Consider the following 25,927-nt stretch of genomic DNA (forward strand, 5'->3'; position numbering starts at 1 on the left):
AGGCGAGAGAAGCGCAAAGGCCCTGGTGACGAGGGGAGATCTGTGTGCTTGCATCTGACTGGACGTGTTGTCCAGCTTGTCTTTGGCCATCAGATGATGTCGTCACTACGTGTGCTGCTGGGACCCCCTCGAGGCTGACCAGGACACACTGCGCCTCTTGACTGCCCTGCAGATCTCTGAGGCCTGGCAGCACCTCTTGCCTGAGAGGTTTTCTTTGCAGCCCTTGGTACAGGTCACTTCCCCACTTACTGGACCCCCCCTAAAACCTTGTCGGCCAATATTGTCACCTCCTTTCCACATCTTCCAAGCATTCAGGGACACACAGGAGCTGCAGGAGACTCAGTGCCATTACAGGCACCCTCTTCATGCCCATAAAGTTACGTGGCCATTTCTACCTGTTCCTCTAGCCCCGTGTTGGCACAGGGGCCATTTCTGCCTTCAGCTTCCTCCTCAACCCACCTGAAACTCGAGACTTCAAGCCTGAAGGGTGAAACCAGGACCTCACATCAAGCCCCGCCCCCCATCTCTCCTACCAAAGGCTCTCTACTTCCTCTTTCCGGCTGGTGGAACCTTCCTTTATATCAGAGCATGATTTCCTTTACACTATGACTTGGGTTCAGATCTCCAAGGTTTCCTCTCAATGTGTACAGGGAACATTTGGGATTTCGATGTGTCTCTTTTCTCTTGACAAAGCCTGGCTTTGGAGACTTTTGTTTCTGTAGGGACTGTCTGGTCATTGCCCTATCTGATCATCGTGTTATTTGCCCTCAGTTTGTAGGAACATATAGCATTGATTCCTTTGCATGGAACAGCATGATTTACAGAGAATGGAAATACTGTCCCTGTTACATAGGTATTAAATTAGTATTTGAGGAATGAATGAAAGAATGAATGAAGGAGACATATAAGGAAAGCAGTTGGGTTCCTCTAGTTCTAAAGTCCCACAATTTCCCACTCAAAGGAGTCCAAAGGAGAAGTCAGTTCGGAGCAAGATGTAAAAGGTATCAAGACTGAATTTACAGTGTGGGCTCTTCAAATGGAGATGGTCCTTATTAAGCTCCAAGCTTTGATCACCTTTTCTCCATTTAGGAGAAGGACGTGAGAAGAGACCATTTCCCCCCTTGGTTCCCATGAACTGCCCTCTGATGGTAGTGGCTTTGCATTTCTAGTGCACTTGAGAAATATTCAGAACAATAACTTAGGCACCTTAGTAAATCATGAAGGTCCCCCTCATGCTGATGATATGCGTGTCCAGGTTCTAGAGTGCTTCAGTATCTTCTTTCATAAGAGACAGAGGAAGCAGAAACCACAGACATCCCTACGGTGAATGACAGACTGCTGTACCCTGAATGAGAACTGATCAGGAGGGGTGACAAGGATATTAGCCCACAAGTTGGCTTTTCTCACCAGGGAAACATTTTAGCAGCAATTTTACATCAGGTAATGATTCACTCCGCCTACCTGTGAAGATAAAAAAGAGAAAAATAGAGGGAATGCAAAATAAAGGACTTATCATTGAGATTATATTTTTTCAAAAAGTAAACTATTTTTATTGGGGGATTTAGTATGCCAATATCCATAAACACCAGCAGGGCCACTGAAGCAAAACTGATTGCAAAGAACAAAGAAATGTGCTACATGTTGCAGATCTGAAAAACATGTAACTAACTTGTTAGAATCTGTGCTGATTGATGTAAGTGGCCAGAATGCAGTTTGGACCAGAAGGCATGGTTAGTGTTAATGGGGCGTTGTGTTTCCAGCTGGTGGAGGGAATGGTCAGCAAACAAAGCCAAGAGCATTCAGTATTTCCCAAACAAGTCCTCCTTCTTGTGTAGAATTATCTGGTTTAGGAAAAAAAAAAAAAAAAAATAGGATGCTAAGCATTTTCTCATCTTCAACTGGGGTACAAAACCGGTGACTCTTCCAGGAGTCTGTAGAAATAGCAGTCATACAAACTGCGGAAGCATTAAGGTAAACACTAGAGGTATAAAAGGTAATAACAATGTGTTGGAAAATAACATTGCTGCCCAAACAGAAAGTCAACTGCATCTTGACTCTCCTCTCTTACAAATGACCCTGCCCCAGCAGTCACTGCCCTGGAGCGTTCCTGCGGCACACTTGAATGGTAATTAAATAAGAAAGTGGTTAACAATGGGCTTGGGCCTTCAGCAGTCTCATCTCCAAGAATGGCGTTCTGATGTGACTACTAATACTGTGGGCTGATGGGCCAGTTCTTCCCGCATAGATGAAATGAACTAGAATGGCTTATGCCAACCTCTGAAAGAACCACACTCCGTCGTGATTATCTGTGGGGAGGAGAGTACTTCCTGGGTTAGGGCTCCAAGGCAAGGGTGGAGCATCCTGGTGTCAACTGAAAAAAAATGCACAACCTAGAAGTTGAGAATTATGTTTTACTGGGCTCACAAAACTGAGAACTTCAGCCCGGGACGCAGCCTCTCTGATAGCTCTGAGGGACTGTTCCAAAGAGACAGGGGAGGAACCAGGATACATAGGAGTTTTTGCAACAAAGACCAGGTAGTCAGAACATCAAGATTACTGTTAATTAAACAAGACGCGATATCTCAAGGTAAGGAAGTTAGCGCTTTTCTGTGTAAGGGAAAATGCAAGAGTCTGGGCTTGCTGAAATAGTTCCTTTGATCTGCACCTCAGCTCTTTGGGGCCAGTATCCTGTGCTTTCTCATCCTGAGTCTCCTCATGGTGCACTGTCGGGGATGGTTTGATGGGGGGCATCCTGTGTCGGGGAGGCTGTAATGGGAAGGCTTGATGGCTGCAACATCCTTTGTGGGTTTTGGGGGGGGGGTTTGGTTTTTTGGTTTTTTGGCCACGCCACATGGCTTGCAGAATCTCAGTTCCCCAACCAGGGATTGAACCCAGGCCACTACAGTGAAAGGGAGACCTAACCACTGGACTGCCAGGGAATTCCCCAACATCCTTTGTTTACTGATGCGGCAGGCAACATTTTTCCACCGATAATGGCAAAGGACAGAATGTCTAGAAGGCCGCTGCTCTTGGAAATGAGTCTTTCAGAAGATGTCCTGTTGAACGCTGTCTGCCAAATGTCAGCAGAACAACCTGTTGAAAAGACAAAGCTGAGTTTACTACTTACCTGGTAATTGAAGGGGAAGGGCAGGGTCTGATCGATATTTTCAAGTATGGTTTAAGGTGGGCCTTTCAGTGTGGCAAGGGGGATGATTCAGGGGATGGGGAAGCTTGGTTGGGATTGGATAAAGATCATGATGTAATAGTTTAGGTGGACACAGCAACGTGAGGATTTTGAGACCAGGATTCAAAGAGTTTTGGGGTATAAACCGTCTGTTGATACTTTCTAAGGAAGAGTTGATGGTTTTTTGGTAAGTCCCAGTAATGAGCAATAATGTTGTCTGCAACTTTCATCTATCTTGGCCAGAGTCTCTGGGAATAGTAAAGTTAATGTTTTGGGTTTTTTTAAAATAAATTTATTTATTTATTTATGGCTGTGTTGGGTCTTCGTTTCTGTGCAAGGGCTTTCTCTAGTTGTGGCAAGCGGGGGCCACTCTTCATCGCGTTGCGCGGGCCTCTCACTATTGCGGCCTCTCTTGTCGCGGAGCACAGGCTCAGTAATTGTGGCTCACGGGCCTAGTTGCTCCACGGCATGTGGGATCTTCCCAGACCGGGGCTTGAACCCGTGTCCCCTGCATTAGCAGGCAGATTCTCAACCACTGCACCACCAGAGAAGCCCTAAAGTTAATGTTAATGAAGGCAATAGAATAGTAAAGGCAAGTTAATGTGGAGTGTATTCTGTAGACAGATGGCTGTGTTGGGGTAGATGGCTTTAGTTCACACACCCCAAGAACGAAAAGCAGAGCGAGAGCTGACAAGGAGCCTGCCTAGTTCTGTGGGTACCCACACAGACAGCAGGATGTCTTTCTGATGGCCATGACTTCTCCTTGGGGACTCTAAGGAGCCTGGCTCCATCCTTGGCTCCAGTAATGGAACTAAGACCTAGTCCCGGGCTAAACCCGTCAAGCCAACCATGGGGATTAGTACTATCTAAGCTGATTCAGTCAGAGAGTATTATAGAGCGTTTGGTGTGAATGCTTGGACAAAGACGCTCTCTCTTTCTTGTTGGATGTAACTAAAGAAGCATACACGCCAGGAACAGCTGGAGCCCTTCTGGACCTCTAGAGGAAGCAGGGTTAGGGTGAGACCAACCCCATAGGTGGCAGAATAGAGAGATAAAAAGAATTCAGACCCTCGATCATATGGTTGAGTTGCTGGATCAAGCCTCTCCTGAACATAATGTTACCTCTGGCCTTTATGAATATGTAAGCATATAAATTTCCTTTGTTATGTAAGCACTACGAGGTAGGATTTCTGTTACTTGAAACAGAAAATATCCGGGACATAGGCGAACACCCACCCCTGTCCCAACTGGTGTTCCCTTGCAGTGAAGAGAACCATTCCCAAAGATGTCATGATATCAACTCATCTGTTTTGCTCACTGTGATATGTCCAATGTCTACCAAAGTAAGTGGCACATGACAGACGTTCAATAAAATTTTCCTAATGAAACAAATTGTCAATGTTTGGTTAATTAGCTTGTGTGTTGAAACAGTTGTGGCCAAAAGAGAGACTCTCTGCTCTTAATGACACAAATACTGTATAAAGTGAGGGGGAAAGCTGCTTTCCTTTTGCATTTATGTCTTATTTTTCCAAAGGAAAAATCAAATCCTGTGTGGATTTGAAGGACCCATGGACAGCTGTCCATCTTATGATGGCTCCCTTGGGTTGAAAAAGGCAGTTTCCTTAAGAGTGAAGATCAGTCACACGATTTTCTCTTTCCATGTACTGCATTTCATTTGTTTAGAATGAAAATGAAAATCTATGATCTTTTAATAATAGTATTACAGCAGCTCTAACATTAACTTTAATTCTCTGCTTGTTTATTTTATTTTTATTTACAAGCTAAAGCTCAATTGTATGTTTAAAGTCTGTGATCCGTAGTGGTAGAATTACATATCCCACCCCTATTTTAAATAAAAATCAGAATGAAATGTGATGACATTGATCATTGTAATGCTTAAAAATAAGGAAAGGGGGTTTTCTGAAAAAAGCAAGGGGAACTTTGTAAATCATTGAGCAATTACATAATGTAATCAACTGACTATGTGAGTTGTGCTCAGATTGTCAGAAAGAGAAGCAGTTGGGAATGAGGAGCAGGAAAACAAAGGTGCGATTTTTTTTTTTCCTACGTAGCTGAGGATCTGAGTGGAGCTACTTACATAGTGTACATACTGACAGTAAGTGTCCAGGTTGAAAAAGTTTACTAGAGAAAGGTCATAAAACCAATCAAGACAGCAAATGCCATCCCACGGGATTAAGATTGATGACAATTAAATAACGTAAACATTCCAGGTCTTCCTGTTACAAATGCTTAATGAAGTCTCTGAAGGGGACATGGAGGTGTGGATCCAAGCAGAATGCTTTTTCTTGGGCTCGTCTGCATCTCCCTCCTTGTTGACTGGAGACAGGCCCACACCGGGGAGCAGAGCTCAACGGGAACAGGCAGCACCTATTCATGAGGGGGAGATGGGCATGGAGGAATTGGCCTGGCTGCAGAGGGGTCTACACAGTCCGTCATCAAGATACTGAGGCTGAGCATCTGGTGCTTGCATCCTAGTTCTGGAAGCTTCCATCCAAAGACAGTGAGTGGAGCCCCCCAGTGACAATGACTGTGGCCGCAGATCCAGCCTCTAACTAACGAACCAAGAGCCAGGCAGGGATCAGGGTGGGCTTCTGTGTTCCAGAGGGCGATGGCAGAGCTCCTCATGGCAAGCTTTCAGGATTGAGGTGGGATCCAAGCAGGATCTCAGGTTGGCAGGCTGGGGGTCAGCCTGGTGGAAAGGTGAGGGTGTGGTGATTGGACTTACTTTGGCACAGAAGGTCCAGGAATACGTTGAGAACCCAGGCCCCTTGGCTGTGGAAGGTTGTTATCACAGGACCCTGAAGGCTGGCAGGGCAGCCACATGCCTGCAGTTCCGCCTCTCCAGCCTGCAGGGTCTAGTCAACATTGTCTTCAGAGGTGAGTAGCTGGGGGTGAGACAATCTGATCTTGCATTAAAAATTTTACATTCTTTAAAGTTGCAGAGTGTCCATTCCCAGTATGAGCGCTAGTGGCTCTTATCCTACTGCTTAAAAATAATGTGACCCTTCCATTGCTCTTCAAGTATGGAACCAGAGTACCATGTGAATGTGGGCTCACCTAGAACTAAATCTTATATCAGGAATAAGGATCCAGGGGTCCTTGCCGAGAAAGAAGTAGTAAGAGAAATGCTACACTCTCAAGATAACAAGGGGAAGTCAGGGATAGCGCCATGGGTTGCACTGATGCGTCCGGCAGTCTAAGCCATCACACATGGTGCACCATCCTCTCCACCTCTTGTCCTGCTTCTCTCGCACGTCAGTAGGCACCAAAGAGTTAATAGCAAAGGCCTTGAGAAGTCTGCACTTTGTTAAGAGGAATAGCTTTTAGATCCAGCTGCTGCCGCCAGATGAAATGCTTGAAAGCAAGAACGGAAATAATAGGAAAGAAAAGGACTTTTGAATCACGTGGAAGTCTTTGAGGACTCCTCAGCCCAGCAGATGTTCCTCTTACCATTTCAAGCCAGTAATTCTCTAAAGCCCCCCAGCCCAGTGTCGCTTCCTTCACTGTCTTTACAGGTTGTGTTTGAGTTCATGGGAGCCCAGGGGGCCGCTCTGCTGGGTTTGGACTTCCTTGGTAGTAGGAACTAGGGACAGAATTAATGATAGCAGTAGCACTGAGCCGTGCATTGTAGTTGAGGTGGATGGCTCTGAACTTTAAGAGCGTCCTTGAGCAACTGCAGATCAGTGGATCAGCTGTCAAGACCGGAAGGGGACTCCATGAGCCAGGGCATGATGGGGAACCAGGGCTATGAAAGAAAAAGCATATCTGAGCCAGACTCAGAGCTTCACCCATTCCCATCCAGAGAGGAGGGCTTAGAAGTTAAGCCTGGGCCCCCTCCACCATCACCACCTCTCCATGCTCATAGAGACCATTAGGTGACCTGTGTTTCTATAAGGCTCTGTCTTTCTGAGTGAGATGCGCTTGCTGAGTGGGATGGGGTGGGAGGTTGTATAAGGGGCCCTCCGTGTGGTTGAAGAAGCTGAAGGAAGAGTAGATGTGGGGGAGAGAGAGAGGTGGTGGAGGGCAGCCAGCCATAGGGAAAGGAGTTTGGTGTTGGGGGAGAAGAGGAGTGAGGGCAGCAGGGAAATAGAGGACATTTAAATAGATTTAGAGTCCGTTTTGCTGGCAGGAGACAAGTTCACCTTCACAGCTCCAGGAAATCTTCAGTAGCATTGACATGGATTTGCATTTGGATTGTAATACGAGAACTTGCTGAGTCTGACTCCCAGACTAGAGGGTCCATGAAGGTCCTACAGGGTTCAAGATTATTTGTAATCTGCTGTTCACGTGCATCTATAGATGTACAAATTTAAGGTAGCTCTTAGCAACTTGAAACATACCTAAAGCCTTAAATTAATTGCTTAACACAGCTCTGTGCAGTTTTTGGAGTTTGGGGTTTTTTTTCCTGCATTCTTTCCTGAAGCGAAATCTAATTTGGAAACTGAATGTATAAAACAGATAAATGCAAGAGCTACTGTGTTCAAAGCAGACAAAAATTGAGGAGCACAAATTCATTTAATCAAAGAGGAAGATGTGACCCAGTTAAACGTCCTGGTGGACCAGCCCAGTTGTGCTGCATTAGTGTCTAAAGGAAGGGGAACCGACAGCCGGCTCTGGCTCCTAGAGCTGCTGTGCTTGAGCAAATTACCTAATCTCTCTGAGGATCAGTTTCCTCCTCCATAAAATGGGGCTGCTAGTATCTGCTTTTAAATACCTGATGTGGTGATTAAATGATAGAACATGTATGAAAGCTCCTAGCATAGTATCTGGCAATGAAGGATGCTCCCTGAGTGTTCATTGAATAAGTGGGAAAATATAACTGCACCCAACTTTTCAGGCACTCATTTTTTTTTAATTAATTAATTTATTTATTTTTGGCTGTGTTGGGTCTCTGTTGCTGCGCACAGGCTTTCTCTAGTTGTGGCGAGCGGGGGCTGTTCTTCATGCGGTGTGAGGGCTTCTCACTGCGGTGGCTTCTCCTGCTGCGGAGCACGGGCTCTCGGCTCGCGGGCTTCAGTAGCTGTGGCTCGCGGGCTCTAGAGCGCAGGCTCAGTAGTTGTGGCGCATGGACTTAGTTGCTCCGTGGCATGTGGGATCTTCCCGGACCAGGGCTCGAACCCGTGTTCCCTGCATTGGCAGGCGGATTCTTAACCACTGTGCCACCAGGGAAGTCCCTCAGTCACTCATTTTTGATGATGCTATTTCCATGCTCAAATAAGGATAACTTTTGGGAGGTATTCCAAGTTTGTCATTTCTCTGGGTTTGGGGATTTCCAGTGCTTCACAGAGACTTAGAATGTAGGGTGTAGCACAATATTTCATTAAGTTCTTGATTATACATGGAATAGAGCAGTGTGACTCGAATGCTCTTGGCTATGATTTACAGTAAGAAGGACATTTTACATCACAACATACACACACATATAAAACTGCAACAAAAGTTTCATGAAATAATACACATCCATGTGATGCATTTTGGAGAAAAAAAAACTTATTTCATTAAGAAAAAAGAATACTGGTCACAACCATTAAATTGATTTCACAAACCTATGATGGGTCACGATCTACACTCTGCAAAAATGAAATAAAGGATATGTACTTTTAGAAAGACCAGTGAAATTTTGATGCCATGTGGGAGTATTAAAAGGGAAATATAGACTCATAACCACCTGCATGCATTTTTAGGGCCATCCAGAATGTGTTTTCTCCAAAAGACCAGAATTCTAGATTTTTCATCAGATCTCTTTGTCAGGAAACAACACCATCCATTGGTTTGAGCTTCTCTGTGTAGGTTGCTGCATGCCTGAGTTTGTGTTGCCACATTTGCATGAGCACAAATAGATTATTTTTATCACAAATATGTATATATATATATTTTGCTTTTTTGTAAATTATTTTTGGCTGCATTGGGTCTTTGTTGCTGTGCGTGGGCTTTCTCTAGTTGTGGTGAGCGGGGGCTACTCTTTGTTGCGGGGCGCGGGCTTCTCACCGCGGTAGCTTCTCTTATTGCGGAGCACAGGCTCTAGGCGCGTGGGCTTCAGCAGTTGTCGCACGCGGGCTCAATAGTTGTGGCTTGCGGGCTCTAGAGCTCAGGCTCAGTAGTTGTGGCGCACGGGCTTAGTTGCTCCACGGCATGTGGGATCTTCCCGGGCCAGGGCTCGAACCTGTGTCCCCTGCATTGGCAGGCGGATTCTTAGCCACTGCGCCACCAGGGAAGCCCTATCACAAATATTTTAACCTTCTGGTTTGGAGCTGTGCTTTGCCTACAATGCTTAAACAGCACAGAGACACCAACTGTGTGTTTATAATTGAAGAAGAATGTTGGGTAAAGCCACAGAACGAAGGAATGGCGACTCTTGTTGGATGTGTGTGTCGCTGCTGTGAAAGAGTTCCCCGAGGTACCTGGCTCCACATCGACTCCCCCCTCCTGCCGGGTCCCGGGTACTGTCCAAAGTCCTGAGGACGCAGGGCCCGCCTCCAGGGAGACAGTGGGGGATTTGTACGGGAGCACAGGCAAGAAAGTTCCCAACCACTCGTTGGGGAAGGGTGGTGACCAGAGAGACATGATGACCCACGAGGGCAGGCTCTAGAAAATGAGTAGGAATCCTCCCGTTGAGCAAAGAGGAAAAGGAACCTCAAGGAGAAAGGTGAACACTTCAGAGGCATGGTGGAAAAGAAGGGCTGGTGCCTGGGACACCAAGGAGTTCAGGATGACCAAAACACAGGGTACGCAGGGGACGGAAATGAGGCCAGAGAGGGAAGGAAACGATAAGGAATTTGAACTTTCTGCTGGGGCAGTAACGGAGCTTTGGGGTAATTTTTGAGAAGAGCTGAGCATGCTCAAATGTGTGTTTTGAAAGGATCACACTGACCGTCTGGAGGAGCACGGGCTGGAGTGGTCAAGATGAGCTATGCTCAGGCCTGAAGAGGGAAGAAGTAGGGGGGACGGGTGGGAAAGGATGTCTCTGCAAAGGGTTCTGAGAGGTCGGGGGAGGGAGGAGCTCAGGACGATGACCAGGCCTCTCTGTTGGCCAGATGGAGGGTCCTGGCGTCCACTGAGCTGCAGAACAGCAGAGAAGGGACAGGGTGTTTGGGGTAAGGGTCAGGGAAGAAGGAGCTGACAGGAGAGAGGGGAGATTAAGGAGGTTCACTATGTGCCAAAAGCAGTAGAATTTGACAAATCAAACCGTTCACGTATTACCTTCCAAAAGATGCTCTTCTGGAAGATATATTGTGATTTTAACCCCAGACGTGCACGCACTCATGCATGCACACGCTGCTCCTAGATCCTACCCTTCTCTGAGCTGACAGCCAGTCCGATTCTGTTCTGGGCCCATGGCCACATGAAGAAGGCAGATTGGTTCACCCGGTCTTTAAGTGAAAATGCCGATGCCCATAATCCGCTGACAAAAGGCTAATTAGCCTGAATTTTAAGTCCCAGATCCCTCGGGGAAGAGCATGTCAGGAAGTGCCAAGCTTTACAGAGCATAGCTTTCCCTGAGTTAAGGGAGGTTGCAGGTTTTGTCTGCTGGCCAATGTCTCAGACTCCACTGTGAGCCCACTGTGGGGAGAGGGGACCTGGATTCAGACGGGCGGGCTTTTCCTATTACAGCCCTCTCCCTGCTGAGGCCCAGAGTGAGGACCGAAAAAAGAAAATTCTGGAGCAGCAGTCCTAAAGGGCACTCAGACAGATGGGTGTCCTCTGAACAAGGGGTGGGGAGGGGGAACGAGGACCGGAGAGAGACACGGGAGACAGGGTCACGTGGAGACGGTCCACGTCAGGTCACCGAGCAGCCTGGGACAAAATCTGTTCAAATCAACCACAAATTAAGCTGTGTGCTATCCTGAAGTCATTCATCAGCACTAGACGCCGCTCCTCTGCCCCCTTCAGATTGCTCAGCTCTCTAGAGAAGGAGAGAGCCCCCCAGGCCTCCTGTGCGCACGGGCGCGGCCGGCTCCCCTGGGTGTCCGTCTGTGTGTGTGTCCTTCCCCTGAGCAGAGCAGCCTCAGCAGAGCTGTGGTGTCGCCGGGCGGGGCGCGGGGCGTCCAGACTGGAGACAGACAAGGCCCGAGGAATTAGAGTTAATGAATACGGACAACTCCTTCCCGTATCCTGGCTGAAAGGGGAAGGCAGGTCAGGTCCGTTGCTAGAAAAGGGTGAAGGATTTTGAGAGCAGGATTTTCTTTTTCGGAAGCAAGAAATGTGAGCGTTTTTATAGGCTGAGGTAGAGGTTGAGAGGGAAGGCAAGACAGAAGAGAGAGGAGAGAGGGGATGACTGATGTGTGGGCTTTAACCTGGAGACGCGTGGCCCTGGTCTACTCCCAGCTTTTCTCGCCGAGCACACAGGATGTTCCTCCCCTTTTCAGGCACAGCCTGGCTCCATCTCACCTCTGTAGCCTGTGGAAGCAGATGTTACTCCCCAGGTGGGGTTAGGAGTGGCCTGAGGCTGCTCTCCGTACGAGGCAGGACACCCGGCATCTATGCGGCGCCCCTTACCACCTCCCACAGCGGCCAGAACGAGGCCCACACGATCTCCTGCCTCCTCTCTTCCTGCATCTCCAAGTCCCCAGGTTTCCTCTGCAGACGTACCGCACTCTCCGGTGTCCTGGAAGCAGCTCAGCCCTCTTCCAACCTCGCTCAGCCTTGAAAGGGCCTCTTTCTCCACCTGGATCCTGCTGGGCTTTTTGCAGCCTCCAGAGGCTGCTCTTATTCTGTTATCAACTTTGATCAGGTTGTCCGCAGCAACCCCCCTCCTCCCAGTACTCTGCAGTTTGCCACCGCACCCCTCGGATCAGAGCCCCACTCCTTGTCATCCCGTGCACCTCCACGCCTCACCCCTGACGCCTGAATGACATGCCACACCTCTGCTTGGACCTCACCTCTGATTCCAGCGTCAGCCCTTGATGCAGAAGCTTCTTCCTGTTAAATCGTCTCCTCCCCGCTCTAATTCATAGCCCCCACCTCCATTCACTTCCAGCACGTCCAGCTGTGGACAGTCTTTGAGCATTTATTCTAAAGTCCTAAAGGGCCCAACATTGATGCGAGAGGCCACCCCTCACCACTCAGGATGCAAACACTCACTGTGCCCTTTTGGCTTCAATCAGACAAACTCCAGGACTTTTGGAGGGATGAAGCAGCCGAAAAACCCAGCTTAATAGAGAGGACAAAGCTCTGGGAGAGAATGGAAGAAATTATACAGGCCAGTGGAGGCCTGGACATTCACACAACACAGAAGAGGAGGAAAGGTCACTCTGTCACTGCAGTTTCATGGTGGTGTGAGACCTCCACCTAGAACGTGAACCTAAACCTTCTGGGAAGCTTTCTCTGTTCTAGGAAAAAAAAGGAGGTGACGGGGGGTCCGTGATGGAGCCAAAGGCGGGCTGATAGAAAGAGGGGCCTGTCTGATCTCCAGTAGCCTCGAGAATGCTGGGTTCTACCTGCCAAGGCTGCTGTGGAAGCATCTGACCCCCATGCACAGCGCTGCCCCATCTCAGCCCCCCTACATGCGCACACACCTCCACTCCCATGTCTGTAGAAGAGGTCGTCCTGACCGCCGTGGTTTGTACAGTGTAACCCTGGCCACAGGTGATATAAGAGCCACAGGGGCACGTGCTCCCAGCAGCCAGTCTGTGGGCTGTCCAGTGACACGTGACATGGCCTGATACCCCAAGGTGGGTTGGGTCAATTAGATACTACCCCTGCACTTGGTAGATGTGAAGAAAATGAGGCATCAGCGGAACCATGAGACGAAGGGAGTCTTTAGAGGTCTTGGTAAGCCATGAAAAAAATCCCATTATAAGTACGCTGAAATTGTAGTGAATGGAAATATATACTCAGTAGAGGATTAAGAAGCCAGTTGGTGAAAAGAGGAGAGGACAGAGAAGTCTCATTAATAGCAGACCAGAGACAACATCTAGAAGTTCAGATGCTGACGTTCCAGGGGTTCCCTTGGACCCAGAACAAAACTCCTGCTCGGTTCCTCACAGGGCCTCTCTTACCATGGTTCTTGCTCTTGAACTTCTATGAGAATCCATTTCCGTTATTGCCCCGTGAGTGCTTTTACAATAAATCACCACCACCACTCCAGCTAACCTTTTATTGAGCTACCTTGAGTGAGTCTCTGTTTTTTGCAACCCAGAGACTGACCAGGACACGTGTGGACTTGTCCTGCCCAGAAGTACATTTGGTGGGTGTTGGATTTGGGTCACTCTATTTGTTTTCACGTAGTTTGTCACAGTCTAGCTGTGCTTAAGATGAAACCTTAAAATGGTGGGAATGTCTCTGAATAGAAAAGAAGCTAGAATGAGCAGAACAACCCAAGTAGAAATGCGGTTTATCCCACAGAGAGGAGTTCAGAGTTTCTGGAAGAGAAACATCGATGAAGAAGAAGCCCTAAGAATATGGGTGTGAAGAATGCTGCTTGGAGGGAAGCTTAAAAGACCCTGGTTGGTGACTCCCTGTTGGGGAGCATAGAGCAGCTGTGCATGGGCCCCAAAGATCTGACGGCAAGATGCCTTCCTGATGGTGAATAAGGTGTAACAAAGAGTTAGCCGAAATTGGGCGAACTGACTGCTTCTCCTGGCCAGAGACAACCCACTAGGAGCAAACAGTTGCATCTTCAGACACGATGATTTTGGGGTGGAAAATGAAGGACCTGAGAACACAGGCGCTATTTTCATCACTTCTTCCCATCGCCCTTTGGGACTCTGGAAGACCTAGGAACATCTCAAAGAAGATCAACAGTTACCTAAAAAGATCAGGTTGATATTTAGCTGAGGCTATGAACCCTGGCTTAACATACTAGAAGACACCATTCTTAGCCAAGAGTGCAGAAGATCTTATACAGACGGGGGACTGGTGATTGATGAGTTAGTCTCATCAGGAGGATTTAAAAATGAATACCAGGAGGAAAAGGGAAACAACACAACAAAACAGATAACCCATTAGACCAGTTGCTATGAATGATATTAAATGGGATGTGGAAAAAAGAGTTTCAGGACAGGCAGTGCCCAGGAAGGAAGACCAAAAGCCTAGCTGTAAGTGGCCTTAGGTATCCCAATGCATCCCTCACAGAGAACGAACACTAACCCAGAGCAAGGTCTGCAGGCACCCAAGCATGTCAACAGACCACGTAGAAATGGGCAGACTAATGTGCTGTGCCTGCCTGGAAAGCTGTGCATCTGAGGCAGAAGACTCATTGAGAAACAGACGCGTGGGTCTTAGGAGAAATGACCGCACTATGGGAGTATCACAGGTAGAGGTGATGCTCTCCTGAAACAAATCCTAGCACTAGTGCAGAGATAAAATCTCATCTTGAGGGAGAAGCTCACTGAAAAGACATTTCCTGGAAGTCTTTGTTGGTTGAAAACAGAGGATCTGACAAGTTCATGAGTTGCTTTGCTGGCAGGATAAATCAGTTAGAATACTTTTGATGTAAAAAACAGAGGGAAGGGGGGAGGGGCAAATTAGGGGTATGGGATTCAGAAATAAAAACTACTGTGTATAAAATAGGTAGACAACAAAAATATATTGTATAGCACAGGGAATTGCAGCTGTTATAATAACTTTTAATGGAGTATAATCTGTAAAAATGCTGAATTACTATGCTCTACACCTGAAACTAATGTAATGTTGTAAATCAACTATTCTTCATTTTTTTTAAAAAAGAACAGAAATCCTGACACAAACTGGATTAAACAATGAGAAATGTATCATCTGGCTAAGGAATTAGAGGTAAGATAGGGGTCAGGGATGGTAGATTCAGGAGCTAATCATGGGGTCAGGAACAGTGGATCTTTCCAGGCTGCCGTCTTCAGGTTGGCAGCAAGATGGACGCACTTCCAGGCATTGTGTCCAGACGTGAAAATAACCGGAGGAAAATGCACTTCCTGAGGCTATGGAGCAAGGAATAAATTTCTCAAGTCCCCAGCTTTTCCCTTGTGTGTCATGGTCAAAAGTATGCCAAGTTTAACTCAGTCACTGGCAAAGGGAATGGGATTATGTGGGCCAAACAGGTCCAGCCCTGGAGATGGAGCCCCTTCTCATGAGGTGCCTAGGTAGGTGCATGGCAAGAGGTGGCAACCTGGATGAATTCAGGGTTCACTTAGGAAGAAGGAAATAGGGGGGATGGGTGCTGGGTAGGTCATTAACAGTGTACGTCACCAGGCATCTTCTGATAAATGTAGACAGTAAGGAAAAGTGTATATTAAAATGTGAAGGAGAAGGAGAAAGAAAATGTGTAGGAAAATGAGAACTCTTTGGCAAAGTAGAAGTAATGAGACCCTTAGGAGAACTGCTCTATCATCAGAGAGACTGAGGCAGTGAAGGGGTGTTTGGATATGGTTAGATTCTCCCATCAGCTTTAGAATAAAGATTTTCAAAACCTCAGAAGAAAAAATAAAGGCTTCTGTTGCTGGAAGCCTTGATGGAGAGACTTGAAATATTTGAAAAGCTCTTTAGAATGCTATTCTGACTGTGCAATCAGAAGTGACAGTAAGGGAGGTGCTCACAGAAACACACAATTTTTTTTTTAATATCTGTATTGGAGTATGATCGCTTTACATTGTTGTGTTAGTTTCTGCTGTATGACAAAGTGAATCAGCTATACATGTACATATATCCCCGTATCTCCTCCCTCTTGCGTCTCCCTCCCACCCTCCCTATCCCACCCCTCTAGGTGGTCACAAAGCACCGAGCTGATCTCCCTGTGCTATGCAGCTGCTTCCCACTAGCTATCTATTTTACATTTGGTAGTGTATATATGTCCATGCCACTCTCTCATGTTGTCCCAGCTTCCCCTTCCCCCTCCCCGTGTCCTCAAGTCCATTCTCTACGTCTGTGTCTTTATTCCTGTCCTACCCCTAGGTTCATCAGAACCATTTTTTTTTTTAGATTCTGTAAATATGAGAAACACATAATTACTGATATTTTACATGGACATGTACAAAAGATGAAAAGAAACAGTAAGGAAAGTGCACTCTTGCCTTTTTCTTACTAATTGGTCTCTCTCAGCACCACTTCTGCCCCTCTGCAGCACTTCCACTGTCTAGAAATGTGAAATTTGCCTGTTTATCCACTTCCCTAAAGGGGCCCACTCCTGAACCTAGAAATCTGCTCATCTCTCTGTACTAGGAAGCTGAGCTTCTTCAAAGAACCAGCGTACTCGATACAAGGCCACAGGTTTTTCACAGCTAGGACACTGTGAGCTTCATGCAGGAAACTGCTTTGGTTAAAAATACTGGACAGGACGTGCTTCTTCATATTCTCCTGGGCTAAGGACTCCCAAAGCTACTGATATTCATAGCATCCCAAAGGGATGTGTGTCCTGCCGTCTGGGTTAGCTGGCCACGTCACATCCACCAAGCCCCAAAGGCCTTCCCCTGATTCGGAGGACGTTGTTTTCCAGCCTGGACAGAGCCCCTTCTTCAGACTGACCATCCCCTTGTCCGTCTAACCTTCCAGCTGTGACGCCCCACCACTCCCCCAATGTCTGCAACTCTGGACTCCATCATCTGCCCTCCTGGAAAGAAACCATTTTCTAGCCAGTTGCAAAAGGCTCAAGCCAACATAGTCAGGGCAGCAAGTCAAGCCTGGACCAGAGTTTACCAGACCGGTAGCCCCGGCTGAGAACCTCTCCAGGTGAGGGCTGATCCTGGCCGGCAGGAGACTGGCCTGCCCTCCACCTGCCTCCTGTCACACCTCTGCACACGCCATCAGCACTCTGCGCTACAGGGGAAATCCACTGAGAGGAGGAGCTCTTCTTCTAAAGCCCCAGGGCTCTGCCAGTTCCCACACCTGGCGGCGGGACAGGGGAACCTTGAGAGCATCCTGTACAAAACCAGCCCTCGTCTGGTCTTGGCCCTCCGTCCCACTGTTCCTGAGCCCAAACCAGGATGGAACACGGTATCAGGTCTGACTTTCAGGACATTTGTCACCTTAAGGACCAGAGTCAACACCGGGGGTAAGTTTGAGGCTCCCAGGGATGCTCAGCACGGGCTTGTGCTGCCAACACTGTGGCTCTACACCACACACTTCTTCACCTGTGATCCTGGCCTCAGCTCATCGCCACACAAACCCCAGCACTGGCCACCAGCCTCTGTAGCTCCCCACTCAAACTGACCTCCCTCCTTTATGATTCTGGACTTTACTGGACTTCTGTCAGCAGTTTTCTCCAGTCGTAGTGCTCTCGCCTAGTAGTCACATGGGTGATAGGACCTAAGTGATCTCCTAAGAGCAAATAGCCCCGTCCTGGGGCCTCTGCCATCAGCTCTGCTACCCTTTGCTGCCCTCCCCTGGCCATCCGTGTCACTGCAGGTGACCCTTCAGTGCTCTGATGGCTTCATTGGTGTGCTCATTTTTTTTTTTTTAATCTATTTATCTATTTATTTATTTTTGGCTGAGTTGTGTCTTTTGTTGCTGCGCGCGGGCTTTCTCTAGTTGCGGCGAGTGGGGGCTACTCTTCATTGTGGTGCGCGGGCTTCTCATTGTGGTGGCTTCTCGTTGCGGAGCAAGGGCTCTAGGCGCGTGGGCTTCAGTAGTTGTGGCACGTGGGCTCAGTAGTTGTGGCTCGCAGGCTCTAGAGCGCAGGCTCAGTAGTTGTGGCTCACGGGCTTAGTTGCTCCGCGGCATGTGGGATCTTCCCAGAGCAGGGCTCGAACCCGTGTCCCCTGCATTGGCAGGCGGATTCTTAACCATTGCGCCACCAGGGAAGCCCTGGTGTGCTCATTCTGAAGCATTTATTTAGGGCCCCTCTGTAGTATCCAATGTGTAGACAAAGGATCTGGCAATAAAAGTATGTGGAGCTTGCCTTGCACAAGCACACAGTCTACTGAGGAAAAGTGAACGGGGGGGGGGGGAATTAATGAATATGAATGAATGGGAGTAGAATGAATGAATTCCAGGGTACCCCTGTGAAGCCTAGATTTACTCATCATTCCACAAACTCCCCTGCTTTGCACCTTTGCCTGACAAAGTCCTTGGAGTTGAGCACCGCTTCCCCTTTAGGGGTGGAAATGGGGACCTTTGACACCCGCCCTGCTCCAAGTAGTGGAATGTGTTGGTCACATCTGTCTTCTTCCTCCCTAGCGTTTGATGGTTTGTTTTCATTCATAAACCAGATATTTCTGAGCAGGTGGTGAGCGTTCTGCCAGGTGCTGGAGATACAGAGGGAAAATGCTAATCCCATCCCCCATGGAATTTACAGTCCAGCTAAGGATGTCTACATAAGTAGATCATGAGACAGATTGTTTGATGACAGCTTTGATAAGTGTTACCTGGTGCTGTGTTCTGTCTTGTTCACACCCAGTAAGAGCCCTGCAAGAATAGGGTATGGGGTCCCTGGCTTGGGTTAGAAGAGATGAACCACAGAGGGGCACAGCCTGTGCACGCAGTAGGCGTCTCAGAAAGTGCTGAATGCATGAAAGCGGCTACAGAGAACCAAGCCCATTGTTTCCCATGAGCTCTGCTGAAATCAGCAGCTCCTGTGTTCACCCCTCACCTGCAGCATGCCCGCCCCAGCCTCTTCTATCCACCTACCTCCTCTCCAGATGCAGGTCCAGATGTATGAAACTGCTGGCCAGGACCTTTGCCAGGTTCCTGGTCAAGTCGAGGACAGTTCAAGAGCCACAGTCCATTATTGCAGGGGCTGTGTCTGCTGGGTTCACCAAGGTGTCCCCAGTCCTCCGCACAGCACCCAGCACATAGGTTGTACCTGGTAGTTCTGTGGTGGTTGTTGAATGAACACATGAGTTTCTGCATAATTGTCCAGACAGGAGCTTAGCTTCTGCAAGGAACTTAATCGTGACTGGGCTCATCTGATCAATAGCGACAGCTCTCCTGGTTCACTGTAGCCAGAAGTGGATTTATAAGCTAGTTTGGTGTATTGACCACAAAAAGGGAGTAGATCCTGAGTTGTAGTGACCCCATGGGTCAACCTCCAGGGCAAGGAGAGCTCCGCCATCATCCCCAAGCTGAGATTTAAGGGCACCCCTTTGTTCAGCCTGCTCTCAGCCCGCAGGGGTAGATCTGTGAGAGCTGGCTGGTCTGAGGAATCTTCCCGGTAAAGAAGGGGCAGGAGGAAGGATCACCCGCAGCCGGGGAGAGAGAGCAGTGTGCAGTGAGGGCCAGGGGTACAGAGCATCCGTGAGAACAAGCTCCCGAGGTTTGGGAGAGGAGCCTTTGCCAGGGCGGTGCTTCACTGAGGGGGCCTAGTGAGCCCTGGGCTGGGAGTGACCAACTTTTACTCAGAGATCCAGCAGGGGCTGCAGCACATTTTGCTTAAAACTACAGCTGGTTTGTAATTTCAGCCTCAGACAGTAATTACAGCTGCTGGGGCTCCTTGGAGAGAGAATTACGGAAAGGATTCAGCACATTCATTTTATCTACACACTCAACCATCAATTAAATCATTACCGTCTAATCCTATTCCAGAGTCTAGAACTGGTCTGTGAATGTATAATTTTGAAGGCACTGAAGTTTGTTTGCAGATGGTTTTAAGTGAAAACTTGCCTCATTTCCAGAGCCCACGTGTATGCTTTCCCGTGGAGGCAGAGCCAAGGGAAGGTCCGGGTCTCCTGGTGGCCGTCTCCCCGGGCCCTGCTGCAGGAGGGCAGACGGGGCGCAGGCTTTGCCTTTTATCTCCCTGTGATTTTGCACAGCAGGATTACCACTAGGACCTAGAGGAACCTGGGGGCAGAAGGGAGGGGGGTTTGGTTTGGTTTGGTTTGGTTTGTTTGCCAAGAGGCCTCCAGGAGGGTCCCCCCTGCTGGACTTTTGCAGGGGCCCTGGGCCACCACCCACTAGCTCAAAGGCAGGGACGAGGTCTTTTCACTGTGGAAACTGGAAGCTTGTGATATTTAGAAGCAGGGGCTCTGGAGTCAGATCCCTGGGCTCACATTTCTGCTCTCCCACTTCCCAGCTGTGTGTCCTTGAGCCAGTCTTTGAACCTCTCCAAGCCTCAGATTATTCAACATTGTGATGGTACAATAATAGGCCCTGCCTAGTAGAGCTGTTGTGAGACTTAAACATGAGAAAATAATGTAACGTGTTCAACACAGTGTCTGGCACTTAATGGGTGCTAGGGAAATTGGAATCATCGGTGTTAGTCAGCATACAAGTGGGTACCAGGGAAGGAGAGAAGCAGAGGGAGAACCAGAGTGCCCAAAAATGTGCCGCCGCGAGGCCCAGCGCCTTCTGAGAGCATGTGGCGCCAGCCTTGGGCTTCACGGCTGCTGCCCCTCCGACCCTGACCTCCCTCGGTGGTGATCCACTCAGGAGCCCCTTGCTCTGCGACCCTATCCTTTCTGAGCCTGCGCTCCCTCAGCTGCTGCCCCTGTGCTTCTCCAGGAACCTGACCTGCTCTGCCAGCTCCCCGAACAAGCCTTCTTCCCTCCCAAACCTCTGATGGCCCTTTTCTGTCTCTCTCAGATGTTTTCGTGGGCTCACAGTTGGATACAGTTATGCCCCAGGTTTCTGTCTTAAGCTGCTTTCTGTTGTTCTACATCAGTTGGGGGCCAGGGGGCTGCTGACCCACAGGATTCAGTTGCTTCCCTGCCTCGTGATACCAGAGAGACAACTTCTCTAATAGGCAGGGCTCTTGGGCCAAATCAGCTCTTCTGACTCTGTGCCTAAATCTGGGATCCCAGAGACACTGTCTACACCGGAGGGTGCTGAGGAAGTCCCCTGTTTGGGAGCCGACACTTCCAGACTGCTGCAGCAGCCCCCTGGCCAGTGTCTGGGCTTAGGCCATCCTGCCCTCCTGTCCGTAGCATGGGGCTCTTGCCGCTGAGCTTGCTAAAAAGCCCAACTCTTGCGGCCAGCATGGAACTGGCCCCCGGGGCTGGCTTCTGCCCCTGCACAAGCAGCAACTATGTGGCAGCCCCAGCCTGGGAACCAGCCCCCAGCACAGCACCATCCAGGTGCCAGACTGGCCTGGAGGGCACCCACCTCATCTTACAGCCATGCCCGGCCCTGAGCCAGGGCTGCAGAGGAAATGAGAGCATGAGAGGCTCCCAGCCAGTGACGCGACAGAGCCAGATGTTCATGGATGACCATCGTTATTGTTGGAAGGATTGTAAAGTGGAGCTTGTTTTTCAACTGCCTTCTAGAGTTGTACGAATTAAGTGAATTAGTAAATGTAAAGTAATTAAAAGAGTGCCTAGTACCTAGTATAAGCTTAAGAGATAGTAACTATTATTACTGTCATTATTATTAAAGTAGGAACCAGGCCCACAGGGCTGTTGGATTGCTGGCCAGAAATACTAGGCAGACCCTGATTCTCCTGCTTTGGGACCTCCCAGAAGGGCTTTCTGTGGGGCTTGTCCTCCCATCCAGTGTCTCCAGGCCCAGTGACATCATGGCAGCTTCCTGACTCCTAAACTCAGCATTTGGTACCACAGGGTGGTCCCTTAAGAACCTGGACTCTGGCATTCCCAGAGCAAGGGAAAGAAAAGCCCTCCCTGGCATTCCCCCTCGACACCTACCAGCCACACGGCCCTCAACTCCCTCAAGGAGAAGTGGGGGGTGGATACCCCGAGCTCCCTGTGGGAGGCACGAGGCTTCTCCTCCCTTCTTCCTGGATCATGGGGGCAGGTGGTCGCTGCCCTGCCTTTCTGTCTGTGAGCCGCCTTGGTCCCGGTCAGCCCCCTGGGCCTCTTGCAATGACTCCAGAGTAACAGAATGGTGCCCATCCAGGGAGCAGTAAAGGCTCAGTCCTTGAGAGGAGCTAGGGGAGGACGCACAGGGCACACCCATACCAGCACCACCTGCGGTGTCCACCTGGGTCCCAGCAGAACCTGGCCGTGACCGCGACGTCACCTGTACTCCTGGGGCCCAAGGGCTCACACATCCTGCTGTCCTTTTGCTTTGGCCTGCGGGGATTGGTGACTTGGAAGTATGTGTGTCTGCAGGGCTGGTGGATGCTAAGGCTTTCCGCTGCGGTACCATGGTACATTGTGGGGTCTGACCTGTCTCGACTTAGTATCAGAGCCCCTCTGAGCAGGAGACGTGCAGCCGGCTCCCCTGTGCCCTGGGGAGTGCATCTGGGAATTGCCTGCCAGCTTCATGTCTCCCGGGCACCCCGCCCCAATTCTGTCTTTCCCTCTCACTCTCCCTGGCTTCCTTTCGCAGGGTAGAACCCAGGTTCCTTAGAGGGCACACAGAGCCCTTCACAGCCGGGCTCCTCTCTCTCTCTCTGGAGTCAGATTCCACCCCGCCCCTCGACATATTATGCCCCAGCCACACCACAGCAGCTACTTCTAGGATGCAGAGACGCTGCGCTGTGGTGTCGCTTTCCTTTTGCGTGTGCCGTTCCATCTGCCTGGGACACCTCCCCAGAACGGCAGTGCAGACTTCTTTAGGATACAACCCAAGCATAGCCTCCTCTCTGTGTAAATACCTACGTGCTAGCTCGCGTAAGGCTGCGTTGTAACTTTGTGTTTGTTTTCCTGATTAGACGATGAGTTCCCTGGGAGCAGGTATGGAATCTCATGTGTCTCTGAGTCCCTACAGCCTTGGGTAGATCCCGCCTCATGAGGAGGTGCTCGGAATTGGCTGAAGGAGAGAAAGACAGATGAAGGGAAGGAGGGAGGCAAGAAGGCAGGGCCTAGCTTCCCACGTGCTCAGCATGAGGTGCGCAAGCCCCTTTCCTGACTCCCAGACCGGGGGTCCTTCACTGACACTCGGTGCACGATTCTGGAAGTTTACGTGTTTCAACTTCTACCCACTGAAAGGTGAATGGAAACACTCACAGACAGCATCCCGTGCTTTGACCGACAGTATGGGACCTCCTGCTCTGGAAGGGCTTTTAGGAAAAGTCTGAACAGTCCACAAAGAGAGAAATATAGCTGGGCTTCAGGGTCCTGCAGACTTTGGGATATTTCGCATTCCGAGATGATTTTGTAACTTTGCTTGTCAACCTGAGAAAGCACGAGATGGCGAGGCAGCAGGGAGGGAGGACAGTGGGCAGAGGAGACCATGGCCTCCGGAAGGACTTCAGAACCACCTGCTTCTGTCTCAACTCTCTTCTGCAAACAGCCTTTGCCGTGCGAGGAAGCCGTGCTCAGGTGTGGAGGTCTAGCCTGAGGCTTGTGGGAAACATTATTGCCTTTGAAGGCTCCTGTGGGACGAGCAGTGTGTACACAGACCCCTCACGGGGTCGTATCTTCTCCACTCACAGCTCTAGTCCCGGCCACACTGGCCACACAGTGGAGACCAGGGTAGCAGCACACACCTCCCGCTCCAAAGAAGAAAGCATCCCATGCATGTGCTTGTGCTGGCTTCCGCGAAACAACCGTGCTTTACTTATTGCAGTTTCACGCTGTGATCATCCCACTTCAATCTATGCTGAAAATACCAACTGTACCCACCGTCTCCAACGTTATGTAGCACATGGATTTCGTTTTCCAGACTTCACTGAAATCATTTGATAAAGTGGCAAAATCCCCTCTGCTTCAGAGCACAAAGAATTCTCTCAAAATAACTCACCTTTTATATAAATAACTCACCTCTGAGATAATTCTGCAGTAGGCACACTAAGTCAGAGGCTGCATCTCTAAAGCTTTTCCAGAGATCTGCGTTACTCTCCTCACCCGCCACTGCCACCATATGCCCAGCTCTGGTGTCACAGTGGGATGTGTTGGCACCCAAGCGGGACACCTCCGTGGCCTGGTTATTAGTGTGGGGCTGGGGGGTGGAAGGGAAAACCAGAGCAGCACAGATGAAGGGAGCGGCCAAGAGGACATCTACCCTCGACCTCTCCTCCTGCTACCTCTCCTCCTGGTGGTAGCAGGAGGAGAGGTCGAGGGTAGATGGGCGGTATTACAAGAAGGTGTAGGAGCAAAGGCATCAAGGAGCAAAAGAGACGATGCCACCACCCTACCCTGAGGTATGGGGAGTTCAAGGGACCGAAAGAGAGGGTGGCAGAGTCGTGACTTCAGAGAGAAGCAGGATTGACTTAAGGGGAGGAGAGGGATGGAGTCTTTGATAAAGGTCAAGGATGGACAGCAGATGGAAAGCCTCAGAGGAGGACTGGGGATGGTGAAAAGGGGGGATTCATTCGTGGCAGGGGAAGTACAGGACAGGATGTGGGGGGCAGTAGGGAGAGGAAAGGCTACTGGACAGTGTGGGTGGAAGGTGAGGGAGTGAGGCCGGGCAGGTTTGGTCTCAGGGGCCAAGTCTGCCTTACCTGGAGGAAGTAGGGTGACCAGGCTGCCCCGGGGGTGGGAAGATAAAGCCACAAGCTCTCTCAACCCAGCTGCTCTCCCAGAGTTCTTTGAGAGGGGACCTGAGCCATCTCTCACCCGTGCGTCCACGCGTTCATCACCCCATGTTCATGAGCCTTGGGTTTCATGTGCCCCTGGCCTTCCCACCACCTTCAGCTCTTACATGCCTGCCTGACCACCCTCCTCTTCTGCTACCCTGGTCTGTGCCCATCTAACCTGCCAATCCTGTGTCCCACCTTCTCCCCAGTGCTGGTCATTGGGCTCCTGACAAGCAGGCACACCTTACCTATAATCTGATGCCTCAGATTAATAACAAGACATTAGCTTTCCTACATGTGACATCTCCTCCATCCAGGGCACTGTGCTAAGTGCTGTACATGCATCATCTAATTTAACCCTCACCCTGTGAGGTAAACAGTATTATCTCCCCAGATGAAAAAAGTTGAGGCTGAACTAACTTATCAAACATCGAGAGGCAAATAAGTGGTAGAGCTAGCATAATGAAGTAGATGGCATTATCTGCCCATTGTCATATGCCCTCTCCACACTCTCTGAGGGCCTTATACTCCAATGACCTGGACTTGGCCCTGTGACTTGCTTTATCCAGTAGACTATGGGTGGGGTGACAGTTCCAAGTGAGGGCTTTAATAAGCATCACATATTTTTATTTGACCCCTTGAGCTTTTGGCCTCTGTCATGGGAATTCCCTGGGTCCTGGAACAATAAGACACAGAAGCAGACCTCTACCTGTCCGGAGCCAGGTCCAGCTGAGCCCAGCAGAGCTGTAGCCAACCCACAAATTTATTGTTGAAAGCAACTAAGATTTGGGGGTTGTTTGTTATTGCAGCAAAAGCTGACTAATCCAGATTTAAACTAAGATGTTTCTGATTCAATACGGAGCTTTTAACATCATAGTGTTCTTCTATGCCATTGCTTCTTGGGCATAGAAACCAAGGCTATTTGGGCTAGATCCAGATAGGGACCTCTCTCCGCCCCCTTAGGAAAGGCTGTCTCTTCACCACTTCATCATCAAGTTGAAGTGGGCAACCTGTAGCTGTTCCAGGTGCAATCTTCTTTTTCTTCCCCTGCCCTCTTCCTAGAAAAAAAATTGCAGGAACCTACACATCCCAGCAAATCTTCAGCTTGGAAGAAGACGCAGCTCTATCAGTCAGACACAGCCAGGTTGTCACATTCTTGGTCAGCTCTGCTGGTTCTAAAAGATTTTTCCCCTCTGTGCTGTTATTATTCAGCTCAGTGAAGACTACAAAACTAAAACAACGCGTAAGAACTTTCCGGAAATTTCTTTTGTTTTCATCCTGCTGGCACTAATTCAGTGTTCCTTAACTTCACATTCCCAAATGATTTGTCATGTAAGTTTTTTGCTAATTTACTTTCAGTTGTTTTGCTTCTGCTGTTTCTTCCCCCCACCTAGATCATCTGCTTCAATATAACCATAATTTTCAAAACCAGTAGGATGTGCAGTGAACATTATACAGTAAAATTG

At 49.2% G+C, this 25,927-nt stretch overlaps 1 protein-coding gene across 6 annotated transcripts in view; it reads left to right on the forward strand.

Moving 5' to 3' along the window:
* The window catches only part of LOC309667659 (synaptotagmin-9), a 232,073-nt gene that overhangs the window by 144,494 nt on the left and 61,652 nt on the right, over positions 1-25,927 (forward strand). Inside the window, exon 7 of one of the 6 annotated variants that reach the window (XM_082476323.1) lies at positions 14,873-14,938. The exons of the other annotated variants lie outside the window; for them this stretch is intronic. Within the exon in view, the coding sequence (XP_082332449.1) occupies positions 14,873-14,908 (36 nt within the window). The 3' untranslated portion in view covers positions 14,909-14,938. The remainder of the gene's footprint in view (positions 1-14,872; positions 14,939-25,927) is intronic. 6 annotated transcript variants of the gene reach the window in all.

This window comes from Balaenoptera physalus, assembly GCF_965194825.1.
Source record: "Balaenoptera physalus genome assembly, chromosome: 10".
NCBI classification, from domain to species: Eukaryota; Metazoa; Chordata; class Mammalia; order Artiodactyla; family Balaenopteridae; genus Balaenoptera; species Balaenoptera physalus.